The following is a 24,819-nucleotide window of genomic DNA, read 5'->3' as shown; positions in this document are numbered from 1 at the left end:
GTTTTTATCATGCTCAAGCTTAGTTGGATTCCATATATTAATTGATGATGATGTCTCATTGGTATCTTGCAATTCTTTAACATACTCTAACTGCTCTCTTCCAAAATTGGAAATTCCAAGTCGGTCTTGAAGACGATGTCAAGATAATCTGTGCATATGCTAGGAAGACATGCCTCTAGCTCTAGGAGTGAATAAAAGTAGTAATGGATAGATAGATATATATGATGTTAGAGAGATTCTTAAGCAAGGATTAATGGTAGTGAAATATTAGGCATATTCTTGTATGAGAGTAGAGATGATGAGATTACATAAAGTAGAGACCAACGAGAGATAAAACCACATACATGCAAGAGATGAGAGGCTCAAAGTATGCGAAAAATAGTACATGATTAAGACAACCTATTTACAATGAGTCTCCCCTTCACTGTGACCTATTTCACCCTATTATACCCAAAAGCTTGTACCAAACACTAGCATCTACTCTGTCGCTTAGATGGAAAATTTGATAATTCCCTTGGCTATGAAAGGAGAGTAAAACCTTAGGACACATGCTCAAAATTCTCTTCGATTGCTCCATCTCCCTTCACACGATTTAGACTACTGTGTGTTTGTTGCAAAAAAATTTCAATCATGTGTAATGTGAATTTGGGAGTCATTTTTCCACGAGATCTTCCAAAATTGACTAAAAAATTACTTGCTTTATGGGTGATACTCTATTCTAGAAGTTTTCTATACCTTTTAAGGATATTTATAAGAAATAATGTCAAAAATATAAAAAATAGGCTAAAATGGTCCAAAAGTCTTGTAAGTTTGAACCCTCCATACTATGGACGCTAACACTACTGATTAATATAACATTGACTCCGTTGACTAATAAAAAAGCCGAATGATGATGCACTGGGGGATTTTTCACACTGTGTCCCCATAGCTACACGACATCCATTCTCCCTAAAACTACACATCCTCTAATATGTGCCACCAATGTATCCACGCGGGTCAAACACTCAAATAATGAGTGCTTCTCTTATCATGTACATTAGCAAGCATCCACCTAGATTATAGATCAAAATAATCAGCATCTCTACAACTCTTAAACCACACCTAGCACCCCTTATAGGGTCATAAGACATTGGGTGCACATCATACACTAGAGGTTGTGGAATCTACATATACATGCTTGAAATGCAGCCATCAACAAATTCATAGCAACATGCTTGCTCTTTTAGAATCCATCACATGGGAAGTTGCTTTTGATAATCTTTTTGCTCCACATCCAACATAGTCAATGCACCCAACACATGGAGACTATCTCTGAAAACATCTAAAGATTCCAAATCCTGAAGCATCTCTCCACTTCCTATCAAGACATCAAATAAAACATCCAAAACATTCTCCATTTGTGGAGTATCACATCTAACATCCTCTAAAGGCATATACTCAAGCTCATAAACTATCTAAAAAATGATAACTTTATCTTACAAATCATGTGCATCCAGCAAGTCAATCTCCCTCTGATTCCCTGCATCAAGTAAAACATGAGCTTCATAAGCCTCTTCATACACACTAAGAAAATTTGCCTATGCAATGGCTGAATCTTCCACTATAAGCTCTTCCAAGGTATCTATGGTATGACTAATCAACATAGCCCGAGTAGTATAGAAACCTCATAGGCTTTCTCATAAGCACTTAGAAAATCTACATATGCATTGTCCTTATCATTCGCTTTAGGCTTATTCAAGACATCATCTGCATGGGTACTCACAACACCAAAAGTATCTGCACAAACATCATTTGTGTGGTGACTTAAGGCATCCATAGTAATTGTAGAGACCTCGGTATGATAACCCAAAGTGTGACTAGCATAAGGATCCTTGGTAGGACATAGGCACTCACTGCATAAGTGCTCAACTCCTTAGTAAGTGCATCAAAAGCATCCGTGCGGCAAGTTGTCGCTCAGTCTCAGTTGGGCAAAAGCTTGTGCTTCCTCTATATGTTTATCCTTAATTCCTCCTCTTTTCACATCTAAAATGTATAGTCAAATGAATGAAAGACAATAGGCTCAAGGCAGAGGATACCTTTGATTGAGGCTTCTCTCTTATTTTCTTCAATCCCATGCCCCAATCTATTTCAAAAACTCTAAGTTCCTTCCAATTTCCAATCAATAGAGGGAAATTACATTTAATCTAGAGAGGAAGATCAAGGCTATAGCAAAAGGAATTCATTACCCTTAGTGCTTGATTGTTATAACCTTGTGCCTTTGATAAAAGATTCACTTTGTTTTAAACTTCAAATTAGTATGCTGTAAGTTTACTCAAGGTTTTATTTTGGATTAAGGACCTTTTGTCTTCCTTCTCTTGTGGCCCTTGTAGATTAATTGCATGATGTAATTGCCCTTCGACAGTGATCCAAATGTTGCTTCAACTAATTCTTTGTCCACTTTATCTACATAAAAAAACTGAGAAATGTTGAAACAACGAAACAAAAAATAAGCAGTCTATGATAAGGTGTACAAACATATATTACCTACATTATGGTCATTCACATGTTCATCACAAGGTACTAGCATTGTAAATTCAACGCTCAGATACTCCTTTTATCCCTGAAACAAACAATGGAAGCAAGAGATACAAGTAGTTATTAATCATAGTGGGTGATATGAACTTGTTTTGACCATAAATTTATCGCACCAACTCAAAATATGGTCATTGAAGTACTCAAATCGAAGGCAATAGACCTAATTAACAAATCAACACATGAAAATTTGAGAAAATTTTCCCAAAATAATTGAAAATACCACTTTTTGTGGATTTGTTTAGTAAAGCTTTTTCTATTTAAAAATTTATCGTAATCTTAAACATCTCTACTTGAAGAAGAAATTCAGTGGTAAAATAGTCTCAAATTTTTAGGTTATTCTTAAAATAAATTTTAAATTATTTCAAAGTTTAATAATTACAAAAGACTTTAACTTAGAGACTATACTTTCATGAATTTAAATTTTAAGATACTAAATTAACTTTAAACATTTCAAGTTAAAAATTAACTCAAATTTTGATTAAATTTTTTAAAATATTAATTATTACTATTATGAATATAAAAGTAATATTTACAATGTTCTAATTATGAATCTAAAGACCAAAATTAAATTAAATACATTGAAAGCTATTTAACTTAGTGTGTATCTAATTTTCTCTTCCTTATCCCTTGATCATAAGGACTAGGTAGACATGGAATGAGTGAGGCAATCTCCATATGTATAGGGCTATGTTCTTTTAGAGAAAACACTTTTTCAAACAAATAACAATTTGTTACAAAATACATTTTTATAGAAAAACCAATTTTGCACAAATTGTTATTTCATACAAAATATATTTTGTATGAAAAATTGTTTCTACTAATCATCTTCTTAATCTAATATAGTAATCATTGTTTTTTTGGAATGTCCTCATATTTATCTTGTATTTTTTTGGGCCATCATATAATAATCCTATAGTTTTCAAATTATACATATTTTGTATTTACAATATTAATGCAACCTAGTTTGTTGTACCTCCAAAAATTGATTTAGTGTCTTCACTACCTACTCTTGAGACCCCTAGAAAACACATTTGTGAAGGATCTATATTAGGTAAAATGTAGTGCACTTCATTTTCAAAAGATAGTTCAAAGAGATATAATCATAATGAAAGCTTGTTCACAACTATGTTTGTAGTCCCATGCCTTGTTCCATGTAGATACTCTCTTTTGTCAAATACTTGTACCTCATGACTTTTATTGATGACTAATTGACGCAGGCATTGGTATATGGTTTAACATCCAAGTCCAAATATTTTTTATACTTTAAGAAGTTTATTAGCATTTTTGAAAGTCTATCAAGATATACAATGTACATTCTTCCTTCAAATGGAGGGGAACAATACATGTCCAAGCCACTTAATGAATATTTGGTTGAATGTGGGATAAAACACAAATGTACAATGCTATATAGGTTAATGGATTTAACTCACAATTGTATTGTTGTGGTATCAAAACAATATAAAATGCCATATATACCAAAACAAAATGGTGTAGCTAAGATGAAAAATAAATCATGCATGGAGATGGCATCATGCATGATTGGCTTATGTTTTGGGGTCTATTGTCATGAGAAATTAAATCCATGATATAAAAGTAGAAGGAAAGAGATATATTGATGAGTTCAATAGAATGCATTTTGTTTGTGTAGAATTAGTAATCTAGATCTTGAGATGCTTTGCCTTGGAAGTACTTCATGGTATCATAAGAATAAGTAAAGATCTGTGTACTATTAACTCTTGTTTTGATATTCATGTGAAAAATCTTGGCCATTGAAAGTGTGCAACCTTTTGGCCAATGTTGAATGGTAGATTGACTTTCTTTGCATACCAAGTGTTGTTTAAAGATGTGGGGCATTTTCCTTTGCTCATCGTATAATTGGACATTAGATGGTTACTCACATAGGATTCCTCCCTTAGATAATGTGTGTGAGAGATAGTGCTAAAACTTTGTAATGCTTTATCTGTTGGGGGTAAAGGCGCCTTTGCCTAGCCACCCGTGTATTACTACACTGATAGTATCCGCCACTGCACACGGCAGGTGGCGCGCACCCATCACAGTCATCCGTTATTCTTTATTCTTTTAGTGACAATTTGAATAAAGGAAGGTCCGGCCACACATTGTGGTTGTTGGAGTTCCCACATAATAGTGAGCTTCTCTCTCTCTCTCTCTCTCTCTCTCTCTCTCTCTCTCTCTTGCTCTTGCTCCATTTGCCATAGCTCCTCTAGATTATGCTTCCATTTTTGGGCTCTTGTCTCTTTAACTGGTATCAGAGCGTGGCTTCCCGACTCCTTGAGCCTGGTTCGTGGCATCTTCATCTCGCATTTGAATACCTACACTCCATGGGTCTCCTTCCCGATAGCCATAGCCGACTCCCTTGAGCTCTCGTCACTCCCCGACTTCCCGAGCTTCTTCTCGGCCTATTGAGGCACACTTAGGGCATTCAGACAGAGGTATACACTCTTTCTTTGCAGGGTTTATGCTGGTTATAGTTTAGGTAGGGTAGGGGTAGTCATTATCAAGCTTCTCATTTGAAGTTTGAAGCTCCTCTCTTCACTTGGATTCATTAAGCCTACATGAACCTTTGCTTGGGCTATTATTGGTCCCATTGAACCTTATTGTGGCCTTCATCCCTGCCACGTGGAGTAGCAACACAACCTGCCATACCTGTGCTAATTGCGCCAGCCTGCAGGTCAAAGTCCTTGAGCTTCAATGCTTTGCTCCCTAGTTAAAACACCATTTGTGGGTTATATTCCTTCCTGGGCACATCCTATTGATGCTTGGCATTGCTAGTGTGCTTGGAGCCTTGGATTGAACCTCTCCTTTGCTAGAATATATAGCATACCTGCTGGTTACAACTTGTGACAGGGTTTTTATGCAGGTATATTGAAGCTTATCTACACAGGTTCATGTCCGTATGCTTATGCAATGGATGCCTATTATTGGTGGATGTAATGGTAATGATTTGCCATCATTTTGGTGATGATTTGGGCCTGCAAGCACTCGATTTGAAGCAGTGAATGTCTGCTATACATAGTTGGGCTGAAGCTATTTAACTCATGCTTGGTTATGCCTATGCTTTTTAGGCTATGTCTTTGGGATATGCAATGATGTATTGGCATTCAGGGTACGACTTTGAGCTTGGCTTGATTGAGCTTGAGCTCGGTTTTAGCATTTGGATGCTCCGTCTTCGATGCACTTATGGCATGCTTTGGTCTATACTTGACTGCCTTGACCACCATTACGGGTTATGTCACCTATGCATGCTAGTTACATTGTTTGGAGCCGCTTGCTAGTGGATACTTGGATGCTTGGCTACTCATGAACTGATGTCTACACCTCATGTCATGCATCTGGATATGCTTATGGAACACTATTGAGCTGAATACTTGATGCTTGGACATTTACTTGAACTGTTATACGCAGTCTTGAAATGCTTGGTTCATGCTACTCTTTGTCAGTTACATTGTATTCATGTTCCTTTTGGATGTCATATATATTTCGCTTGGCTATCGGATGCTAGGTGATATGCATTTAATGCTTGCATTGGATTTTTCTTCAAGTGGGAGCCTCTGATCGATCTTGGATGTATATAGAGCTTTGGCACTTACAGTTACGCTTGAGCTTGTGGGATCTCTTGCATGTATATGCTCGTCATGTTACCCGTCTGTAGAGCTTTGGTTATGAGCTGATCTAACATTGCCATTGAGCAAACACCTATTCCTGTCACTTCATTGTTAGTGGTTTATGCATTTTGGTTGGCTACTCACTGAGTGTTGATACTCATACTTAGTTTGTTTGCCTATGGTTGTTGGTCTCCTCTGCTATCATGAGACTCTCTTTATGCATACATGGACTTTGCCTATGAGATGTATGTCCAATTGACACTTTGCATTGCTTGACAGTTCTTGGTGCGCGATTCATATTGACTCATTGTTGGATGTATCTTGTTACCTGGCAATTGTAGTGACATATCTATCAGTGATTGCTTCCTTTTGGGATAGTTTTATATACAGTTGTCATTTATTACAGCAAGTTGAAATATGTAGATTTTGAGCACTTCTATGAGGGTAATGCTTTCTATTTGATGTTATGTTAATCATGTTTGGTGGACAAGTGCTTCTTTTGGTGAAATCCACTCTTTCAACTAGTTTTAGTAGTGGTTTTAGTGCATTTTTTGATAATTATAGCAACCTATAATTTTATTATTTTGCATTGAGTTGGGATAGTTTGGCTGGTCATTTGAAAGATACAACTCTCTTTAACATTGCCAAGTTGGATGGTATCAACTATGGGTATTTGAAGTCCCAAATATGGTAAGTTTTGGTGCAGAAATTGTAGATTAAACCCTTGTGTTTCAAGGGTGTCAAACCTGAGGATATGGATGATGATGTTTGGATGGAAGTTGATGAGCTATGCAAGTCTACCATTATTTTGTCACTCTCAGAAGAGGTCCATCATAATGTTGTTGAAAATGAGAGTTAGTGTGCATGGGACTTATGGGAAAAAATTCAGGAGGTTTATGCGCAGTAGAGTCCTGCGTCACAGATGTATTGATTGAAGCAGTTAATGGACCTTCACATAAAGGAGGGGGCATCCCTATCATCTCATTTCAGTTAGTTTCACGCTATCATGAAGAATCTATTGTCACAGGGTATTGAGTTCAATGATAACTTGTACCCGTTATTTCTGCTTGGCACCCTTCTTGAATCATGGGATGTATTTCGTACTACCATATGCATGAACAAGCTTGATGGGCTGAAAATCAAATATGTTGAGAGTGCTTTATTGATTGAGGAAATCAACAAGAGAAACAATGATGCTTCCCGCTCTTCACATGCATTGACCGTTAGAGGTGGCAGAAATGGCAAGCATGATAATCATCATAAGGGTAGGGACTCTTAGAAGTCTAGGTCCAAGTCACGTGGTCGCAATAAGTCCCGTGGACGAAAGTTTGATCTTACCTGTCATATTTGTGGGAAAGTAGGACATATTAGGCCGTAGTGCCATAAAATATGCGATGATCTGGAGCTACATTGTATCATGTTTTGTTTGTGGGTTCTATTCCCCATGTATCCCTTTGGCATGCTTGTTTGAGGTATATGTCTCTTAAATGAATGAAAAAGCTCCGTGCTTTGCAGTATCTTCCGCCTTTTGACTCTTCACATTTTGATTCTTGTGATCATTGTTTGTATGGTAGACAAATTAGAAATACGCATAAAAATTCAGGTAATAAACACATGGGTGAGCCATTGGCTCTTGTTTCCTTAGATGTATGTGAGCCTATGCCCTGTCAGTCACTTGGTGGGGCAAAGTACTTTGTTACTTTTATAGATTATTACTTATGTAAGGTTTGGGCTTATCCCATAAAGAGAAAATCCGATGTCTTAAATACATTTCAACGTTGGCTTGTATTGGCAGAGAACTAGTCTAGAAAAAGGCTGAAATGCCTAAGGTCAGAAAATGGGGGTGAGTATGTATCATGTGCTTTTGAGCAGTTTTGTGATGAGCGGGGTATTAAGCGTCAATTGATCGCCCCTTACACCCCACCCCAGAATGGTATGGCTGAGCGCATGAACAGGACCATTCAGGAAAGGGTCCGTAGCATGCTTAGCGAGGCTGGCTTACCACAACACTTTTGGGCTGAGGCAGTTACTACTGCAGTGTATCTCATTAACCGGTCACCTAGTAGTGGCATTGACTTTCAGGTTGCAGAGGAGATATGGGTAGGCAAGCCCTCCTCTAATGATCATTTGCGTATCTTTGGATGTGAGGCATTTTGCCATGTGCCCAAGAACAAACGCAATAAGCTGGATCCTAAAAGTGTCAAACGCATTTTCATTAGCTATGGAGATGTAGGAGAGATGGGTTACTGTCTATGGGATCCGCAGGCGCGGAAAGTAATCCGCAGCCATGATGTCATCTTTCATGAGGACAAAATGCATATGCACCCTGAGAACGTGGTTGAGGTACGCAGAGTTATCTTTCAGGGGGAGTCACCTGCTCCTGTTCAGCCCACTCCACGACTAGCTAGATACCACCCAGCATCACTTGATACTCATAGCCCAGATGTAAGACATGCTGATTCTAGATAGGATGTTAGTCTGATAGTAGCAGAGCTTGGATTGAGGCGTTCTACTAGAGATAGATGACCTCCTGACCGTTTTGCGCCCTCTATGGATTATGTCCTAATTACAGATGTAGGAGAGCGTCTCACTTATGATGAGGCTATGTGCAGGGATGATTGTCACTCTTGGGAGAGGACTATGCAGTCTAAGCTTGACTCATTGCATAAGAATCACACTTAGGATTTGGTTTCCTTGCCTCAAGGTAGTAAGAAGGCTTTGCCATGTAAGTGGGTGTACAAGCTGAAAAGTACCCCTAGACACCCCGAGCCAACATACAAGGCTCGATTGGTTGCTAAGGATTTTAAGCAGAAGTATGGTATTGACTTTGATGAAGTCTTTTCTCATGTGGTTAAGATGACCACCCTACGCTTAGTCTTGGCCTTGGTTGCACAACTTGACTTGGACTTGTACCAGATGGATGTCAAGACGGCTTTTTTACATGGGGACTTGCATGATGAGATTTACATAGAGCAGCCTAAGGGCTTTGCAGACCCTAGCAGGGAATACCTAGTATGCAAACTAAAGAAGAGTCTATATGATTTGAAACAGGCACCTAGGGAATGGTATCATAAGTTTGAAGCATTCATGTAGCCACAGGGCTACAGCCGCAGTGCTATGGATCTGTGCTTGTACATGAAGAAAGCCCGTGACGGTTCTTTATTGATTTTGGTACTCTATGTGGATGACATGCTTATAGCAAGGACAACTCATAAAGAGCTAGATGCTCTTAAGGCTTAGCTCAAGAAGTGCTTTGAGATGAAAGTCTGGGACATGCCTCTCATATACATAGTATGTGCATTACGCACGATAGATCTTAGGGACTACTCTATTTGTCATAGAGGGAGTACATTCATAAAGTCCTTGAGCGCTTCCACATGCAAGATGTTAAGCCTATTGGCTGTCCATTACCTTCTCATGTGAAGGTTTCACAAGCCGATTGTCCGCAGACAGATGAACAGAGGGCTGAAATGACGAAGATTCTCTATGCATCAGCCATGGATGATCTTATGTATGCCATGATAACTACCCATCCAGATATTGCTTTTGCAGTTGAAATTTTGGCACGTTATATGGCTATACTTGGCAAGAAACATTGGGATGATATAGGAGTCTTGGGGTGCACTAACTCTGATTATGAAGGACATGTAGATAGGAGGAAGTCCACTTCTGGCTATGTGTTCACTTATGCTGGAGGGGCTATCTCTTGGATGTCCAAGGCACAGAAGTGTACGACTCTTTCTACTATAGAGACTGAGTATATTGCAGCCACAGAGGCTTGCAAGGAGACTATCTGGTTAGGCCATTTGATTGCAGACCTTGGTATGATAGATGCTATGTCTACACTGCATTCAGATTCTATGAGTGCCATTCAGTTGGCCAAGAATTCGGTCTTCCATGCAAAGACGAAACATATTGAGGTGAGGCATCATTTCATTTGTGAGGTCGTTGAGGACATGTTTATTGACCTTGTCAAGATTCCGACTGAGCAGAATCCTGTAGATTTGCTCACGAAAAGCCTGACTACTGAGCGCTTTGCCTTTCTCAGGAGATTAATGGGCATTGGATGAGATGACGCATTTTTCCTGATCCTGTTGTACATGTGTACATGTTGTACTATCTTTTCTTTTTTCTCTCACTGGGGAAGATTCATCTTTAAGTGGAAGGTTGTTGGGGGTAAAGGCGTCTCCGCCTAGCCGCCTGTGTATTACTACATAGACAGTACTCGCCATTGCATACTGCAGGTACCGGGTGCCTGTTGTTGAGATATCGAGCTCCACTCATGATATGCCAGGGTGACCGTTGTGCATTTATGTCATTGACTTGTCAGTTGTAGATGCGGTTGGTACACTGCCCATGAATAATAGCTAGATGACAGCTATCCTTATCTACTCTAGTTCGTGGCTCAGTTAGCATGCCACCTTAGTTAGTTGAGTTTGGTTTGAGACACATATATAGGGTTCTTCTATTTCTATGTACTTGAGTTTTTTTTGGCTTACACAACTAAGAAGTGGAAAACGGTTTTCAGCCTTCACCCTTATGTGTATTCCCCCATTGTGCAAGCAAGAAAGCTACAAGTGAGACTCCTTTCTTCTCTCCCACAATCTTGACATGGTATCAGAGCCTTGTTCGTGGTAAGGAGCTCAAGAAAGCAAGCCAAGCTCGCGGTGTTCTGGTAATAAGAGGACCAGTGTTGCTTTCATTTTTCTGTTTTGGGAGCAAGTCTCTGCAGGTAGCACAGCCGGAAAGTGCAGGAGTGCATTGTCTCAGATTGAGACGCCCTTCGCGGTGACGCCCTTCGCAGTGAAGCAAGAGGGCAGTATATGCTGTGGGAGGGAGCTTTAGCCCTTGGTGATCCTGTTTTTTTTATTAGAGGCTATTTCGGGGCCTGTTTTGGAGGTGGAAGTTTTCTGCACGCACTGAGGAAAAGGCCCAGTTTTATGCTGTGCGACCACTGTTCTACAGGTCGGTGAAAAGTTACTATAGAAATTGCATCGTATACTTGTGCACAGAGACATTGGGAGTTACAGAATCATCCTTGTTCCCTGTTGATGCAAAATCATCATTAGGAAGTGACTGTGTGGTCAAATACCACTTTCGTCAGTTTTACAGATTTGCCCTTGTGAGGTTGAAGCTGTGTTCTTTGCAATGATAGATTTTTTTGCAGTGTTCTGTAATGGCGTCTGATTCTCTTTCACAAATTGTCATTGAAAAGCTTGACAAGAACAACTTCCAAGCATGGAAGTTTAGAATGACGAATTTCCTTATGGGAAAAGGATACTAGGAATTTGTTGTAGGAAATGAAGAAGAACCAGTTCTTTCTTATGTTCCCAATCAATAGCAAATGCAGGCATTTAAAGCATGACATAAGAGAGCCAAGAAAGTTATGTACTGGCTGTCTATCAGCATTTCAGACTCTATGATTGTGTATATTCAAGATGCAAGTATGCCAAAGGAGGCATGGGATACTTTGTCAAAAATGTATAGCAAAAATACACAAGCTAGGAAAATACAGCTCAAGCAAGAGTTGCATAATGTGCAAAGAGAAAATATGAGCATCAATGACTACCACATGAAGGTGAAGAAGATTGCAGATGCACTTGCTTCTATTGGGTCGCCAGTGGAAGATGATGATTTAGTTTCTGTGACCTTGAATGGTCTAGGAAAGGATTATGCACAGTTCCGAACATCCATTTCCGTCCGTGAAAGATTTCTTGATTTTGAGGAGTTGATTGCTCTTTTAATTTCTAAGAAGCAGAGAAATGGTGGTGCATCTTCTTCAGGAGGAACTTCAAAAGAAGCTGTATTCTACTTAAATACTGGAAGAGGTAGAGGCAGAGGTAGAGGAGACCGATCTGGAGGCCGTGGTAGAAATCAGAATATGCAGCAAACTCAAGAAAACCAGTCCTATGGAGGAGGACGTGGTAAGTCTAGAGGCAGGGGGAGCCAAAGAGGCCAAAATGCAAACAATAATGTTGAATGCTACTACTGTGGTAAAATGGGTCATATGGCTAAAGACTGCTATAAAAAGCAGAATGACATCATGAATGGAAAATTGCAACAAGGGAATTATGCATCTTCTAGTAGACAGGGTGATGACAAAAATGAGCATTTGTTTATGGTGTAGCACATGACCAATTCTGTGACAAGTGCAGAAGAAAGAAACGATGTGTGGTATGCTGACCCAAGTGCATCAAACCACATGACAGGTCATGCAGAATGGATGGAGGATGCAAGAAAAATGGAAAAACCAGGATTTGTGGAGACTGGCGATGATACTGCACATCATATTGTGCAGATTGAAAAAATTCCATTGTCTATGCAAGATGAGAAAAAGAAATACATGTCAGATGTATTTCATGTCCCGAATATCACCAAGAACCTAGTTTCTGTTGGTCAAATGGTTGAGCAGGGCTTGCATGTCAGATTTAATTCTCATGGATACTTTGTTATGGATATGAAAAATAAAGGCCGCTTGATAGTAAAAGGAAAGAAGAATGACATAATGTTTACGTTGGATGCAGACATACCTGAATTGAGTGCAGCAATGTTTGCACATGGGACCGGTGTAGTTACATATATTGATATCTGGCATAAACGCATTGGTCATGTTAATATACAGCGACTTAAATCAAGCAGGCCCCAAAATATTGTTGAAGGATTGCCTAAATTCAAGGTTGCAGAAACGCATAAGGTATGCGAAGCCTGTCAATTTGGAAAATAGGCAAGGAAACCATTTCCTAGACATGTTCAAGAGAGTAAGAAGCCATTGGAATTAATCCACTCTGATGTGTGGACTACTAAAGCTGCATCTCTTGGAGGCTGTCATTATTTTGTTACTTTTATTGATGACTATAGCAGAAAAGTTTAGGTGTATTTTATGAAAAAGAAAAGTGAAGTTTTTGGGCATTTTAAAACTCTTAAAGCTATGGTTGAAAAAGAAACAGGCCTGCAAATAAAATGCCTAAGGTCAGATGGAGGGGGAGAGTACCTCTCAAATGAGTTTGCAAGGTTCCTGCAAGAGCATGGCATAAAGCAGCAATATTCATGCAGTCATACCCCACAACAAAATGGAATTGCAGAAAGGAAAAACAGGCATATTGGAGAGGTATCTTATGCCATGCTCAATGAAAAAGACCTGCCAGATTTTCATTGGGCTGAGGCAGTTGCTACAGCAGTCTACATAATGAACATGACTCCCACTGCAACAATACATGGGATGACTCCAGAGGAGAGGTATACTGGTAGGAAACCAGATATTTCTCGTTTGAAGATTTTTGGCTGCATTGCCTATGTTCATGTGCCAGATGAGTTGAGATCCAAGTTGAATCCAAAAGCTGAGAAGTGCATCTTTATTGGTTACTCTTTCCAACAGAAAGGATATAGATGCTATAACCCTTCTACTCGTAAGTTTACAGTGAGCAGAGATGTTGTTTTTGATGAGATGAGTAGTTGGTATAAACTAGTAAATGTGATTGATAATGTAGATGCACAAAATGGTAATGCTGCACATAATTCACAGCAGCAGTCACAAGATATTAGTGGACCTGGAGCGTCCTCTAGCAGTGGTTCACATTCTTCACCATGGACATGCAGATTGAGATCAGGAGAATCTTCTCAAAGCAATGCAGATAGTGGTATGCAGGTATCACGAAAAGGAAAAGAGAAGGTAGATCAGCCCATGTTTGATGTAAATGCAGGTCACTCTTATGTGGATGGTGAATCCAGTGGCTCAGAACAGAGCATTGATGGTGAGTTGGGTATCCCTTCTATTGTTACATCTGGAGTAAGGAAGACCAGGGATGTTTTGAGAGCACCTGGAAGTGAGTCTACTTTGCATAGGTCTACCAGAGCTAGGTATCATGTGGATAGGCTAAAATATGATGGATTCACAGCCATTTACTATGCATAGATAGTCAAAGTGATACATGAACGAGAACCCGCTTCTTTTGAGCAAGCCATGGAAAAATAGAAAGCCATGGATGAAGAAATGGATGCCTTGGAAGCAAATGCTACATGGGAATTGATACATTTGCCTAAAGATAAGTATGCAATTGGTTGTAAGTGGGTTTATAAGGTGAAACACAATGCAGATGGTTCTGTGAATAGATACAAGGCAAGATTAGTAGTCAAGGGTTATGCACAAATATATGGCATCGATTATGAAGAAACATTCAGTCCGGTTGCAAGGATGACAATCATAAGAGCAGTCATTGCTATGGCTGCATCAAAGGAATGGTCTTTACATCAGATGGATGTAAAGAATGCCTTCTTGCATGGTGATTTGCAAGAAAATGTATATATGGAGCAGCCACCAGGTTATGTGCATGCTGTTTATCTTGAGTTTGTTTGCAGGTTGAAGAAAGCATTGTATGGCTTGAAGCAAGCACCTAGAGCATGGTCTGACAAGATAGGACAATATCTTGTCACTATTGGCTTTCAGATTTCCAAGGCAGATTTCTCACTTTATGTGAGAAAAACAGAGAAATGTATTATGCTACTTGTCATTTATGTTGATGATTTGATTATGACAGGTGACAGTGATGAAGATATCCTTCATGTAAAAATGCTATTGAAGCAGAAGTTTGAGATGAAGGATTTGGGAGAGCTGCATTATTTCTTGGGCATTGAGGTGATTAGTTCACCAAGTGGGATACGGCTCTTACAGAGGTAGTATGGATTGGACATGTTGTCCAAATATGGGATGACAGGCTGTAAGCCTATTTTAGTTCCTTTGGAGCAGAATGTGAAGCTGAGCACAAATGCAGGTGAGCTTCTGGAAGACCCTACTATGTACAGACTCATAGTAGGAAGTTTGATTTATATGACTATTACCAGGCTAGATTTGAGCTATGCTGTTGGAGGCTGAGTACAGGGGTGCAGCAATGGCTGCATGTGAGGTAGATTGGTTGCATAAGCTACTTTATGATATGCATCAGCCTACAGATGGGCCAGTTGTCATTTATTGTGACAACATGAGTAGTATACACTTGGCAAATAACCCAGTCTATCATGCTAGAACAAAGCACATTGAGGTGCATTATCACTATGTGCGGGAGAGGGTTTTACTAGGTCTTATTGATTTAGTTTATGTCAGCACAGAGGATCAGGTAGTTGACATATTTACGAAGGCATTGGACGCAGAGAAGCTGCGCAAGTTCAGAGACCTGCTTGGTGTGTAGGAATTGGGGTTGAGCTCGAGGGGGAGTGTTGAGATATCGAGCTCGACTCCTGATATGCCAAGGTGACCATTGTGCATTTATATCACCGACTTGTCAGTTGCAGATGTGGTTGGTATACCGCCCATGAATAATAGCTAGATGACAGCTATCCTTATCTACTCTAGTTTGTGGCTCAGTTAGTATGCCACCTTAGTTAGTTGAGTTTGGTTTGAGACCCATATATAGGGTTCTTCTATTTCTATGTACTTAAGTTCTTTTTGGCTTACACAACTAAGAAGTGAAAAACGATTTTTAGCCTCCACCCTTATGTGTATTCCCCCATTGTGCAAGCAAGAAAGCTATAAGTGAGACTCCTTTATTCTCTCCCACAATCTTGACACCTGTCACAGTCACTTATTCTTTATTCTTCTAGTGACAGTTTAAATAAAGGAAGGCTCGACCACACATTGTGGTTGTTGGAGTTTCCACATAGTGACCCTCTCTCTCTCTCTCTCTTGCTTTTGCTCCATCCGCCATAGCTCCTATTGATCGTGCTTCTGTTCTTGGGCTCTTATCTCTTCATCATCTTCTTGATTTTGATATCATTTTTAATCTTCATAGGTCAATTTGGTCAATCAATCATGTATATTAGCTACACTTTTGCATGCTACCATTTCCATGGCATCTAGTGTGAGGTGTCCCCCAGGCTCATTTCAAGGTGCACTTTTTGTAGTCCATCAGTAGGTTTTCCAAATGACACCGCCCAATGCTCCCTTGGAACATCACGAGGCTTGTCACTTACACCATTGAGTCTACATCACAATGTAAGTGTTCCGATTGAACCTACTAGAATCGGCATGAATTTTTGGATTCCTAAAATTAGATATGTCTCTTAGCAGCTAGCTAGCATCAATAATTTGGAGCTCCCACTTCTATAGGATTACTCGATCTAAAGCGGACTTGCCATTACACTTGGTTCAAAGAGAATGGGAGATGGAGAGAAGTGGGGTATGTCAACCCTCCTGTCCATAAGGAAAAATCCCATTCGGACCCCTAAAACAATGCACGTCGGTTCTACCTAACACAACTAGTTGATCACTGTATCGTCTTCCTATTTCTATTGCTGATTTAGAAAAGCTCCCAGCTAAGTGGGACCACCCTACCATTGGACGGATCCATCAGGGGTTATGCCCACCCGCTTTCCTTGGATGACAGAATCATCTTTAGTTTTTAAATTACCTACAACACATTTATTGGAACATATACAACAAACTTGCTTAATCAGTTCATTAAATCATATGTTTCTTCATGTAATTTATCTCACGGACATGTAGACGATTCAAACAATCCTTGAATAAAACAAATTTATTTATTATATTGAAAGCGTATTATAACTTTCATCTTTTCGATCGTATGAAAGATACACAGAATTCCATGAGTGTATTTGTTAACCCTCAAACGAACAAGGTGAAAAAGTAGAAAAATCTAAAGCAGAACACAAGGCCAAGGCAAAAGTGAAATAGAAGACGAAGGCGTGCCAATAAGAATGTGAAAATATAAGAAGTGTAGAAAAGTCCTAAAGCAAGGAGAAAGGCGCACGAGAAAAAGTGCAAGTCAATACTTTTGTAAAAAAGACGCAGGGCGCACCATGATTTATTTTAAGAGTGTTGGGCTCTCACTCGTGCAATTTGTGAAGGTAGATGGGCGGTAGGAAGGAAGCTAGGAAGATAGAAGAACAATGGGACAAAGGGCCTAGGTAACGACTAGCCATGTAAAAAAGGGGATAAGAGGATGACCGCCCAAAAGTAATTTAGGGTTTTGTATATAAAGTTGAAAAGTGAATGAGAAGCTCATTTTTGTGTGTGGCAAAAAGCTTATTTTTCTTCTTTTGTTTTTCTTGTCTTCTTGCTTATGCTTGAGAGAGGGAGCGAGTGAGTGTGAGGGAGTGAGTGTGTGAGAGTGAGGGATCGAGGAGAAAAAGCTCCACGTCTCCTCTATTCATCTTCTTCTCTTCTCTACTCTTCTCTTGTTTCGCATGGCTATGGAGAATGGAGCTTGTTGGAGAGGGATTGAGGTTGCTTGAGCTTGCCTCAAGGATCATAGAGCTACTGGTGTGCACGGGAGAGGAGGATACTCGATCGGGCATTAAGGTAAGCACACTTTACCCCATAGGTAGGGAGGGTACGTCGGCTATGTGAGAGGTAGCCATGGCCGCTCGGTTTGAAACGCTTGACCAATAAGCAGTCCGTAGGTCTCGGGATTGAGCTTGAAGCTCCTTGCATTTTGGTTTTGTTGTCGGGACCAATGGATTCAAGCCTTGAGCGTTTGTGTGCTTCAAATCGAGCATTGAGGTAGGGTATCCCCGAACCGGTGCTTGAGGTAGATAAGTAGGAAGTGAGGGAGTTTGAAGAGGTATTCAATCTCCTTAGCAAGTAGGTTTTTGGTGTTTTGGATTTGGAAAAGTATATGGGAGTAGGGTAGATATTCTCTTTGTGATTTGGATGCATTAGGGTAGAAAAAAACAAAGAAAAAGAAGAAAAATAAACATTGGGGTTTCTGCTGTCACAACAGGGCAAGAGGGTTTGATTTGCTTGTTGCTAATTTGCATTTTGGAGTTTATCTGCTATTTCAGGTATATACAACTCTTCCCCTCCACCCAATAGCTTTGATTTGGAGGTGTAGGCGATAGGCCGTGACCTAAATCGTGTGATTTGAGTGATTTATTGTGGCATCAACCAAAATTGCACCACCTTCAGCCCGATGTACGAGTGACAGTGATTTTGGATGAAGTTCCAAAATTGAACACTCAAACTGTTTGACTCTTGGAGTCGAACCATCCGAGTGTACCAGTCAGACCACCCTACTAGTTGAGACTGTCCCGACTCGGACGTACCACCTTAGACTCAGACCACCCGGTTCGATCAGACCAACTATGCGATCGAACCGTCTGAATCTACCAGTCAGACTCTGCCACATGGCAGTTGGACCCATTTTTAGACTTGGATCCACCCGTCCGATCAGACCACCGTCAGATAGAAGGGCCAACTCCAGTCCAACTCCAGTCAACCAACTCCAGTCAACCAACTCCAGTCGACCAACTAGGATCGGGGGACCACCCGGTCCGATTGAACAGTCCGACTTGGAAAATCGGTCCACTTGACTCGGCCCATCTGATTCGACCCTCGGCCATTTGAACGGGTTGAATCAAGCATTTGGCCCCTGCAATTCGGACCTATTGGGCCGAATTTGGATCTTTTCAAATTTTAACTTGTAGACCCTGAAACTGACTGAGAGACCACATAGAGCCGAAACCACATCATAAATCTATCACTGGGTTGAAATCTAGAGCAAGTAATTCAAAACTTGGCTATAAACGGTCCTTCAAATTGCATATGGCATTTACCGTAACAGCCTTGTGGGCCGAGGGGGATTACCCCCCCGCCCCCCCAAGTAGGTTGGAGAGAAAACGCGCACCGTGACATGCACCCAAGTTATGCTGTTTACACCCAAAAAAATGAAAGCTTATGCTTACGTCTACTGCATTCATTGTGTTTGCCCTTGTGAAATACCCTCTAAGATCTGATGAAAAGCATAAAGAAATCTCAAAATTATCTAGCTGTTGCCTTCTTAAAGAGATTGTAGATGAAGTTGATATTGAGGAGCAACTAGACACCTAGATGGAAGCATTCGTTGCAAAGGACCTGGATGTTGTTGAATTCAAAGTAGAGGCCCTAATTGAAGAGACCTTTATAGAGGTTGATGAGCCATCGTACACTCCAAGCCTTATCGTTCCATCTTTGCCTACTTTTCCAATTAAAGACAATGAATACATATTATTGTCTGATCTCCAAATTCTTTTCAATTTGAGAGAAGATTATAGCTTAGCAGTTATTGGCAGAGGCATCTGTAGATGCAAAAGGCATAGTGGATGTTGAAAATGAGTCCAAGGAGGACTTACTTAGATTAGATACTCAAATGTCTGATGATAAGTTTATAGATGCATCAAATGCTTTTTCCCTATGTTTAAGTAAGGTTAAAGATGCTGAGAGAGAGAGTTATAGGCTGTTGACAAAGAGTTTTGACCAATTTCAAGAGAAGCTTGGAATCTCCAATTTTGGAAGTGAGGAGTTAGAATATGTAAAGGAGCTCAACGATGTCAAGGAGACATCAATTAGCTTATGGAATCCAAGAAAACTTGAGAGTGATGAAAGTCAAATGGTAATGCATTCTTTTGTTTTTGTGAAACCACATACATATTTTCAAATTTTTTATTCTGACTGTTGCTTTTACAGTTGGAGATTGCAAACGAGGATAATTTCTTGAGAAGAGCCAAAGGATCAAGAGTTGGTGGTAGTTCCCTAAAGGATGTTGCACTTGGGCATTATATATCAAAGATTGATCCCAATATTCTGTTGGTTTTGCATAGCACTTTCTCAGAGGAGGTCTCATGGCCAATTGTCTGTGTTAAAGCACTTACAAGGATTCTTGGATACTCAGGTTTGCTGTAGAATGCACACAAAGTTATGTTTTTGGAAAAGACAACAGCCATCCGAATATTTGGTTATGGTCCCAGCTTCTATGCCTCTAGGACTGGATACTTCCTCGCATACTCATCTTATGTTTTAGCAGCAAACAAAACACATATCAAATCCATAGCTGGATAGAAGAGAAGAAAGTTTTTACATTATAGAGGAAAAATGCTTGAGGAGGACGAGGATCTAAAGGCTCTTAAAAGCTAGCCATGTATATAATATTTTGAAAATAGTATCGGTATTTTAGATTCCATCGCATGTATTGTGTTCTCAATCTTTGAAGTTGTCTTCGAAAAAACAAATCGAATAACTCGTGAAGGGCATTGGTTTTTGTTGCTCCTCCATGTCTGGTGCTCCGAAAGAAACATATGCGTGCTTGGTAGTGAGATTTCTCCATACCTTGGCTACTGTAAGTTGCTAGGGGCCCTTGCTCTTCCACAAAATAAGGCGCATGAATAAGAAGAATATGATGTGACAACCCAACAAGAAATAATCCATTTAAATCATTAAACCTTGTTTTCAAAGGAGAAAGGTTCAAATTTATATCTATCTTACCAAGTAGAAAGTAATATCATTTTCTCCCCAAACTTCCTTAATTGCTTGAACAAGATTCACAATTGAACGTTTGTACTTTTTCAAATAGTTAGATGTTATCTTTTGTTCCCTAAGCATTTTTAAAAATATGTCAAGGTGTCTCCAAACCTCCATTCGTAGGAATGCAATTCGTGGTGTGCTAGCCACATTTGTTGTGATTGCACACAATGCTCTCCAGCACTCCCACAATGCGTTCATTTGTTTACTAGTATGATTTCTTAGAAATTGTCTAGCTTTTGCACCCCCCATAGAGACATCTGCTAAGATCTCTCTTGTTTTCCTTGAGGCTATTGGATCCTTTCTCAGGTGAACTTGACCTCCATGAAAACCCATTTTTGATAGTAAAGCCTCACATTTATCAATGCACTCATCTGACAAAGATATTGGTTTTATTGAATATGCATAGTCAAGATGCAATCTAAGCAACTTATCAATTATTCTAATCTTTGCATGTAATGTACAAATATGAACGTTCCTTAGAGAGATTGAGAGAATAGGATCCCACAAGCCATCCATGTTTTTGAACTTGCTCAAATCTATAGAGTTTCGAGTCGAGGCTCTTCTTGCTCGCCACAAAGTATTGCATTCTTTGGATCCCAAACTCTCCATGTAATAAATATAAGGATATTTTGCATTGGCCCCATTAGTTAATCCAAGCATACATTTGATACTTTTAAGTCAACACTCATATGCCATTCAACATTAAAACTACCAACACGATTGACTATCAACATTTCACCTTCACTTTGAGACATTATAATATCAGGAATACTTGTATGAGAGAATAACCATTTCAAGATGTCATGACTTTCAGGTACTTGGGCTGCACCAATCCACCAAAGCTTCATCTCGGATTGTATCTTAGACTGTTGTTCTTGCCCCCTACCAGTATTGTAATCCAATGTCCTATTCATATTTAGCCAATGTTGTGTATTCTTCATCCATGATGGCAGGACACCAATTTTCATCTCCAACTATCTCACTGAACTTTGTAGGCTCTTTATGGCTCATCACTTTAGTCATGTAAGAAAAATGTTTGGTTGAGGATCCATTGTAAGTTAGTCTATTAATAGACTTTTTGACCCTTTTTGACCTTTGTAATTGCAATTCACTATGCATTTGCCTCTCATGAGGCAATATATACATGTTTTGCCTTATCCTCATGCATCATAACAGATGGGATACCCAATTCACTATCAAGTTTGTCACTTCCAAATGACTCATATCCAGATGTAAGTGGGCCAATAACATCATCAAACATCTTCTCTTTTCCTTTATCTAATCTCCCCCTTGACTAACATATCCATGTTAGTGGAAGTAGAACCATGATTGCACATTTATCCTATCCAAGGAGACTAATAGTAGAAGATACATCACCTGTAGATCCACTCATTGTAGTACTAAGTGGAAGGATAACTTTAAGCATTAGTATGACTAGCTAGTCCATCAGAAACCACTACATTTTGACAACCATACCATGATGCTAGCTTATCAAGTACTACATCCTAGCTAATTAGTGTCTCACAAGTAGAAGGATTGTAGCAGTTATAGGCTTTTCTGTCCTGTGCATAGCCAAGAAAGACACTCTTAACAACTTTTGGATCTAACTTCTTCCTATTCTCATCAAGTACATGCATGTAAGTAATGTAGCTAAAGACTTTAAGGTGATTGATATCCATATTTATAATTTCTCATATAGTGTAAAATCATGAATACCAACTATATGTGTTTTGTTCAAGGCATATGTTGCAGTCACACTACTTCAACCCAATAACCATTTGGAAAACTCTTCTCATTGAGCATGGCCCTTGTAGCTTCCATAAGCATCCAAAATTTTCCCTCTACCACACCATTCTGTTGTGGTGTATAATTGCAACAACAAGTAAGCTACCTTTAATGCCATACTTAGCCAAATACCTATCAAATAGATCCTCATAGGTTGCAAGTCCCAATTTCAAATAAGTGATAAATCTTTGACCACGTGGTTAAATCTTGATCCATATGTGAAAGTGAGATTTGGGAAGGTAGCTTATATAGCATTTAGGGTATACTCCACCTTTAACTAAGACAATAAGATTTGACCATGTGGTGGTCAAATAATGAAGGTATTGGAGGTTCCCAAAGTGCATGGAAATTCTCAAATTACCAAGTTTGTTGATAATCAACTCTTGCAATTTGTGAGAAACCTTTGGCAACTATCCTTGCTTTGAATTTGTCAAATGCTCTATCCGCTTTTATTTTAGTCTCATAAAACCACTCACATTTAATAGTAGTGTGTCTAGGTGGTAACTTTGAATCCATGTACCTTTAGAGAGAAGAGATTCATACTTAGCTTCCATGGCATCTTGCCATTGTTCCTTTTGTAGGGATGACATGGCATCGCTATAAGAGACATGTCTTCACAAATATTGAGAGCATTCTCAAGAATATTAGCATCATAAACATGACAAGTACTACGCTCATTATCAATTGGAAGATCAACATAAAGATCAATGCCAAGGTCATCATCAATAATAATAGGTACAGGTTGTGAATCTTGATTTGAAGAGTCGATATTATCCCGTGAAGGAGGTTCATTATCATATAGAAAAGGAAACAAAATGAGTAATGACTTTGTATCATCAACATCCTCCAGTGACTACGTCTGCCCAGCATCCTCCTGAGAACATGTGCTACCCATAAGTTTCTTATTGAAAATAGCATCATGACTTATGATTACCTTCCCGAAAGATGGATCATAAAACTTGTATCCCTTAGAAAAATCTGAATATACAATGAAAATAACTTTAAAATTGGGAGGATCAAGTTTTACAATACATAAAATTTAAGCATAAAAAGAACATGAATCAAGAATAGAATAGATACTACATAGGTATACTTCATGATTGTCTTCTTCAAGGAATTGGTTGTAGTCAATTGTGATAGCTCTGATACCATGTTGAAATGTAGAGAGAGAAGATATGTAGAGATACAATAGAGAGACAAGAGACACACCATATAGACTCCCAAAGACTATATCATATTGATCACAATCTACATATATATAGGCAAGACCTAGTCTAGATAGGGTGAGCTATATATGGCTCCAACACTTTTCCATTAGGCAATCATAGTGGGTTTAGACAATCTTCAAGAACTTGTCACAGTTTGTAGGTTGCAACTACAAATATAATCAACATCTCAAATAGTAGTTGTAGTTCAGATATGTAATTCAAAACATCCCATAAATATCCTTATGCAAGTACATGACCTCTATAGAGTCAATATATTTAGTTAAGGTACTTAGTTTAATAGGAGCTCACTTTATGTGATCCCTATCCAAATGTCTGTAGGTTGTAAACTATATTAGAGCAGTGAAAACACATTCAAACTAAGTATAAATCAAGCTCAAATTTCCTCATAAATGTCGATGTCTTGACGCTTCGCATCCACCATTGCGAACCTGGGGGTGGAGTTTTTCAGCATTTGAACGCATTAGTCAATGTCATTAGGAATTTGTTTTTCGTTGTGTGTGTCTTTTCATTTACCATTCAGTTTGAATTGTCGGTTTGAAAATTTGATTGCTTGGTTCCATCCGAAAATTTTTGTCTTCATTGAGTAGTACTTAGGTGTAAATAAGTATGTGTATGTTTGTGTGTATGGTAGCTCATATGAGTGCTTGTTTGTTCTATACTTGAGGATCTAGTCCGAAGCTTCCACATGAAGAAGATAAGGAGTCAAATCTAGTGGAACATACATGGGATGAAAGAGCTCACATTAGCAACACTAGCAAAAGTAGTTTGAACTACCAATCAATCATCACGAAGATAACATAGTCTTGTTTGACATCAATATTGGGTGACATCATGACCATAAGAGAATATGCACAGCTTGGACTAAATGAGAATGCTTTTCACTTTTTTAATCAACTAGTTTCCAAAGGTTTTAAGCCAAGTGAGGTCACATTCATCAGTGTGCTTATGGCATGCAGCCATGCAGGTTTAATGGAAAAGGGCCAACTAGACAAAGCATTACTCATTACAAAAAACATGTCATTTGAGGCTGATCTTGTGGTGTGGCATATATCATTGGGTGCTTGTCAAATGTGGGGCAACATGAATCTTGCAAGTGAAGTGTTTGAACATGCTATACAGCTGGATTGCAAGGATACTCTACTGTAATAAAATCTATCTTGTAACATCAACAAGCTTTTATTTTATTCTTTTGATAACCAAAACAAAGAAAACAACAATTCTTCACGCAACATCATAGTATATATCTCCCACAGATTCAATAGAATCAACCATAATCTTCAACATCTTCATAGAATCCACCAATAGAACAATGAACATAAAA

The 24,819-nt window shown here is 39.1% G+C and overlaps 2 protein-coding genes across 3 annotated transcripts in view; both read left to right on the top strand.

The window, feature by feature from the left end:
* The window catches only part of LOC148022438 (uncharacterized), a 61,251-nt gene extending 36,678 nt beyond the window's left edge, over positions 1-24,573 (top strand). The window contains exon 3 of one of the 2 annotated variants that reach the window (XM_087698049.1): positions 24,455-24,573. The gene's annotated coding sequence lies outside the window, so the exon portion shown is untranslated. Of the gene's footprint in view, positions 1-21,298; positions 21,559-24,454 lie in introns of those variants that run through there. The other variant, XM_087698045.1, reaches the window with a different exon arrangement.
* Positions 15,803-20,122, top strand: LOC148022439 (uncharacterized). The gene is made up of 2 exons (XM_087698051.1): positions 15,803-17,508; positions 19,651-20,122. Exons 1-2 carry the CDS (start codon positions 17,407-17,409, stop codon positions 19,864-19,866), a joined length of 318 nt encoding a protein of 105 aa, XP_087554177.1. The 5' UTR covers positions 15,803-17,406; the 3' UTR covers positions 19,867-20,122.
* Positions 24,574-24,819: the final 246 nt, after the last annotated feature.

Source organism: Lygodium microphyllum, chromosome 17, assembly GCF_053477565.2.
Source record: "Lygodium microphyllum isolate KBCC chromosome 17, Lygodium_microphyllum_v1.1.10, whole genome shotgun sequence".
Lineage (NCBI taxonomy): Eukaryota > Viridiplantae > Streptophyta > Polypodiopsida > Schizaeales > Lygodiaceae > Lygodium > Lygodium microphyllum.
Note: the sequence above shows the minus strand (reverse complement) of the source record. Positions and strands in the feature narration are given on the sequence as shown.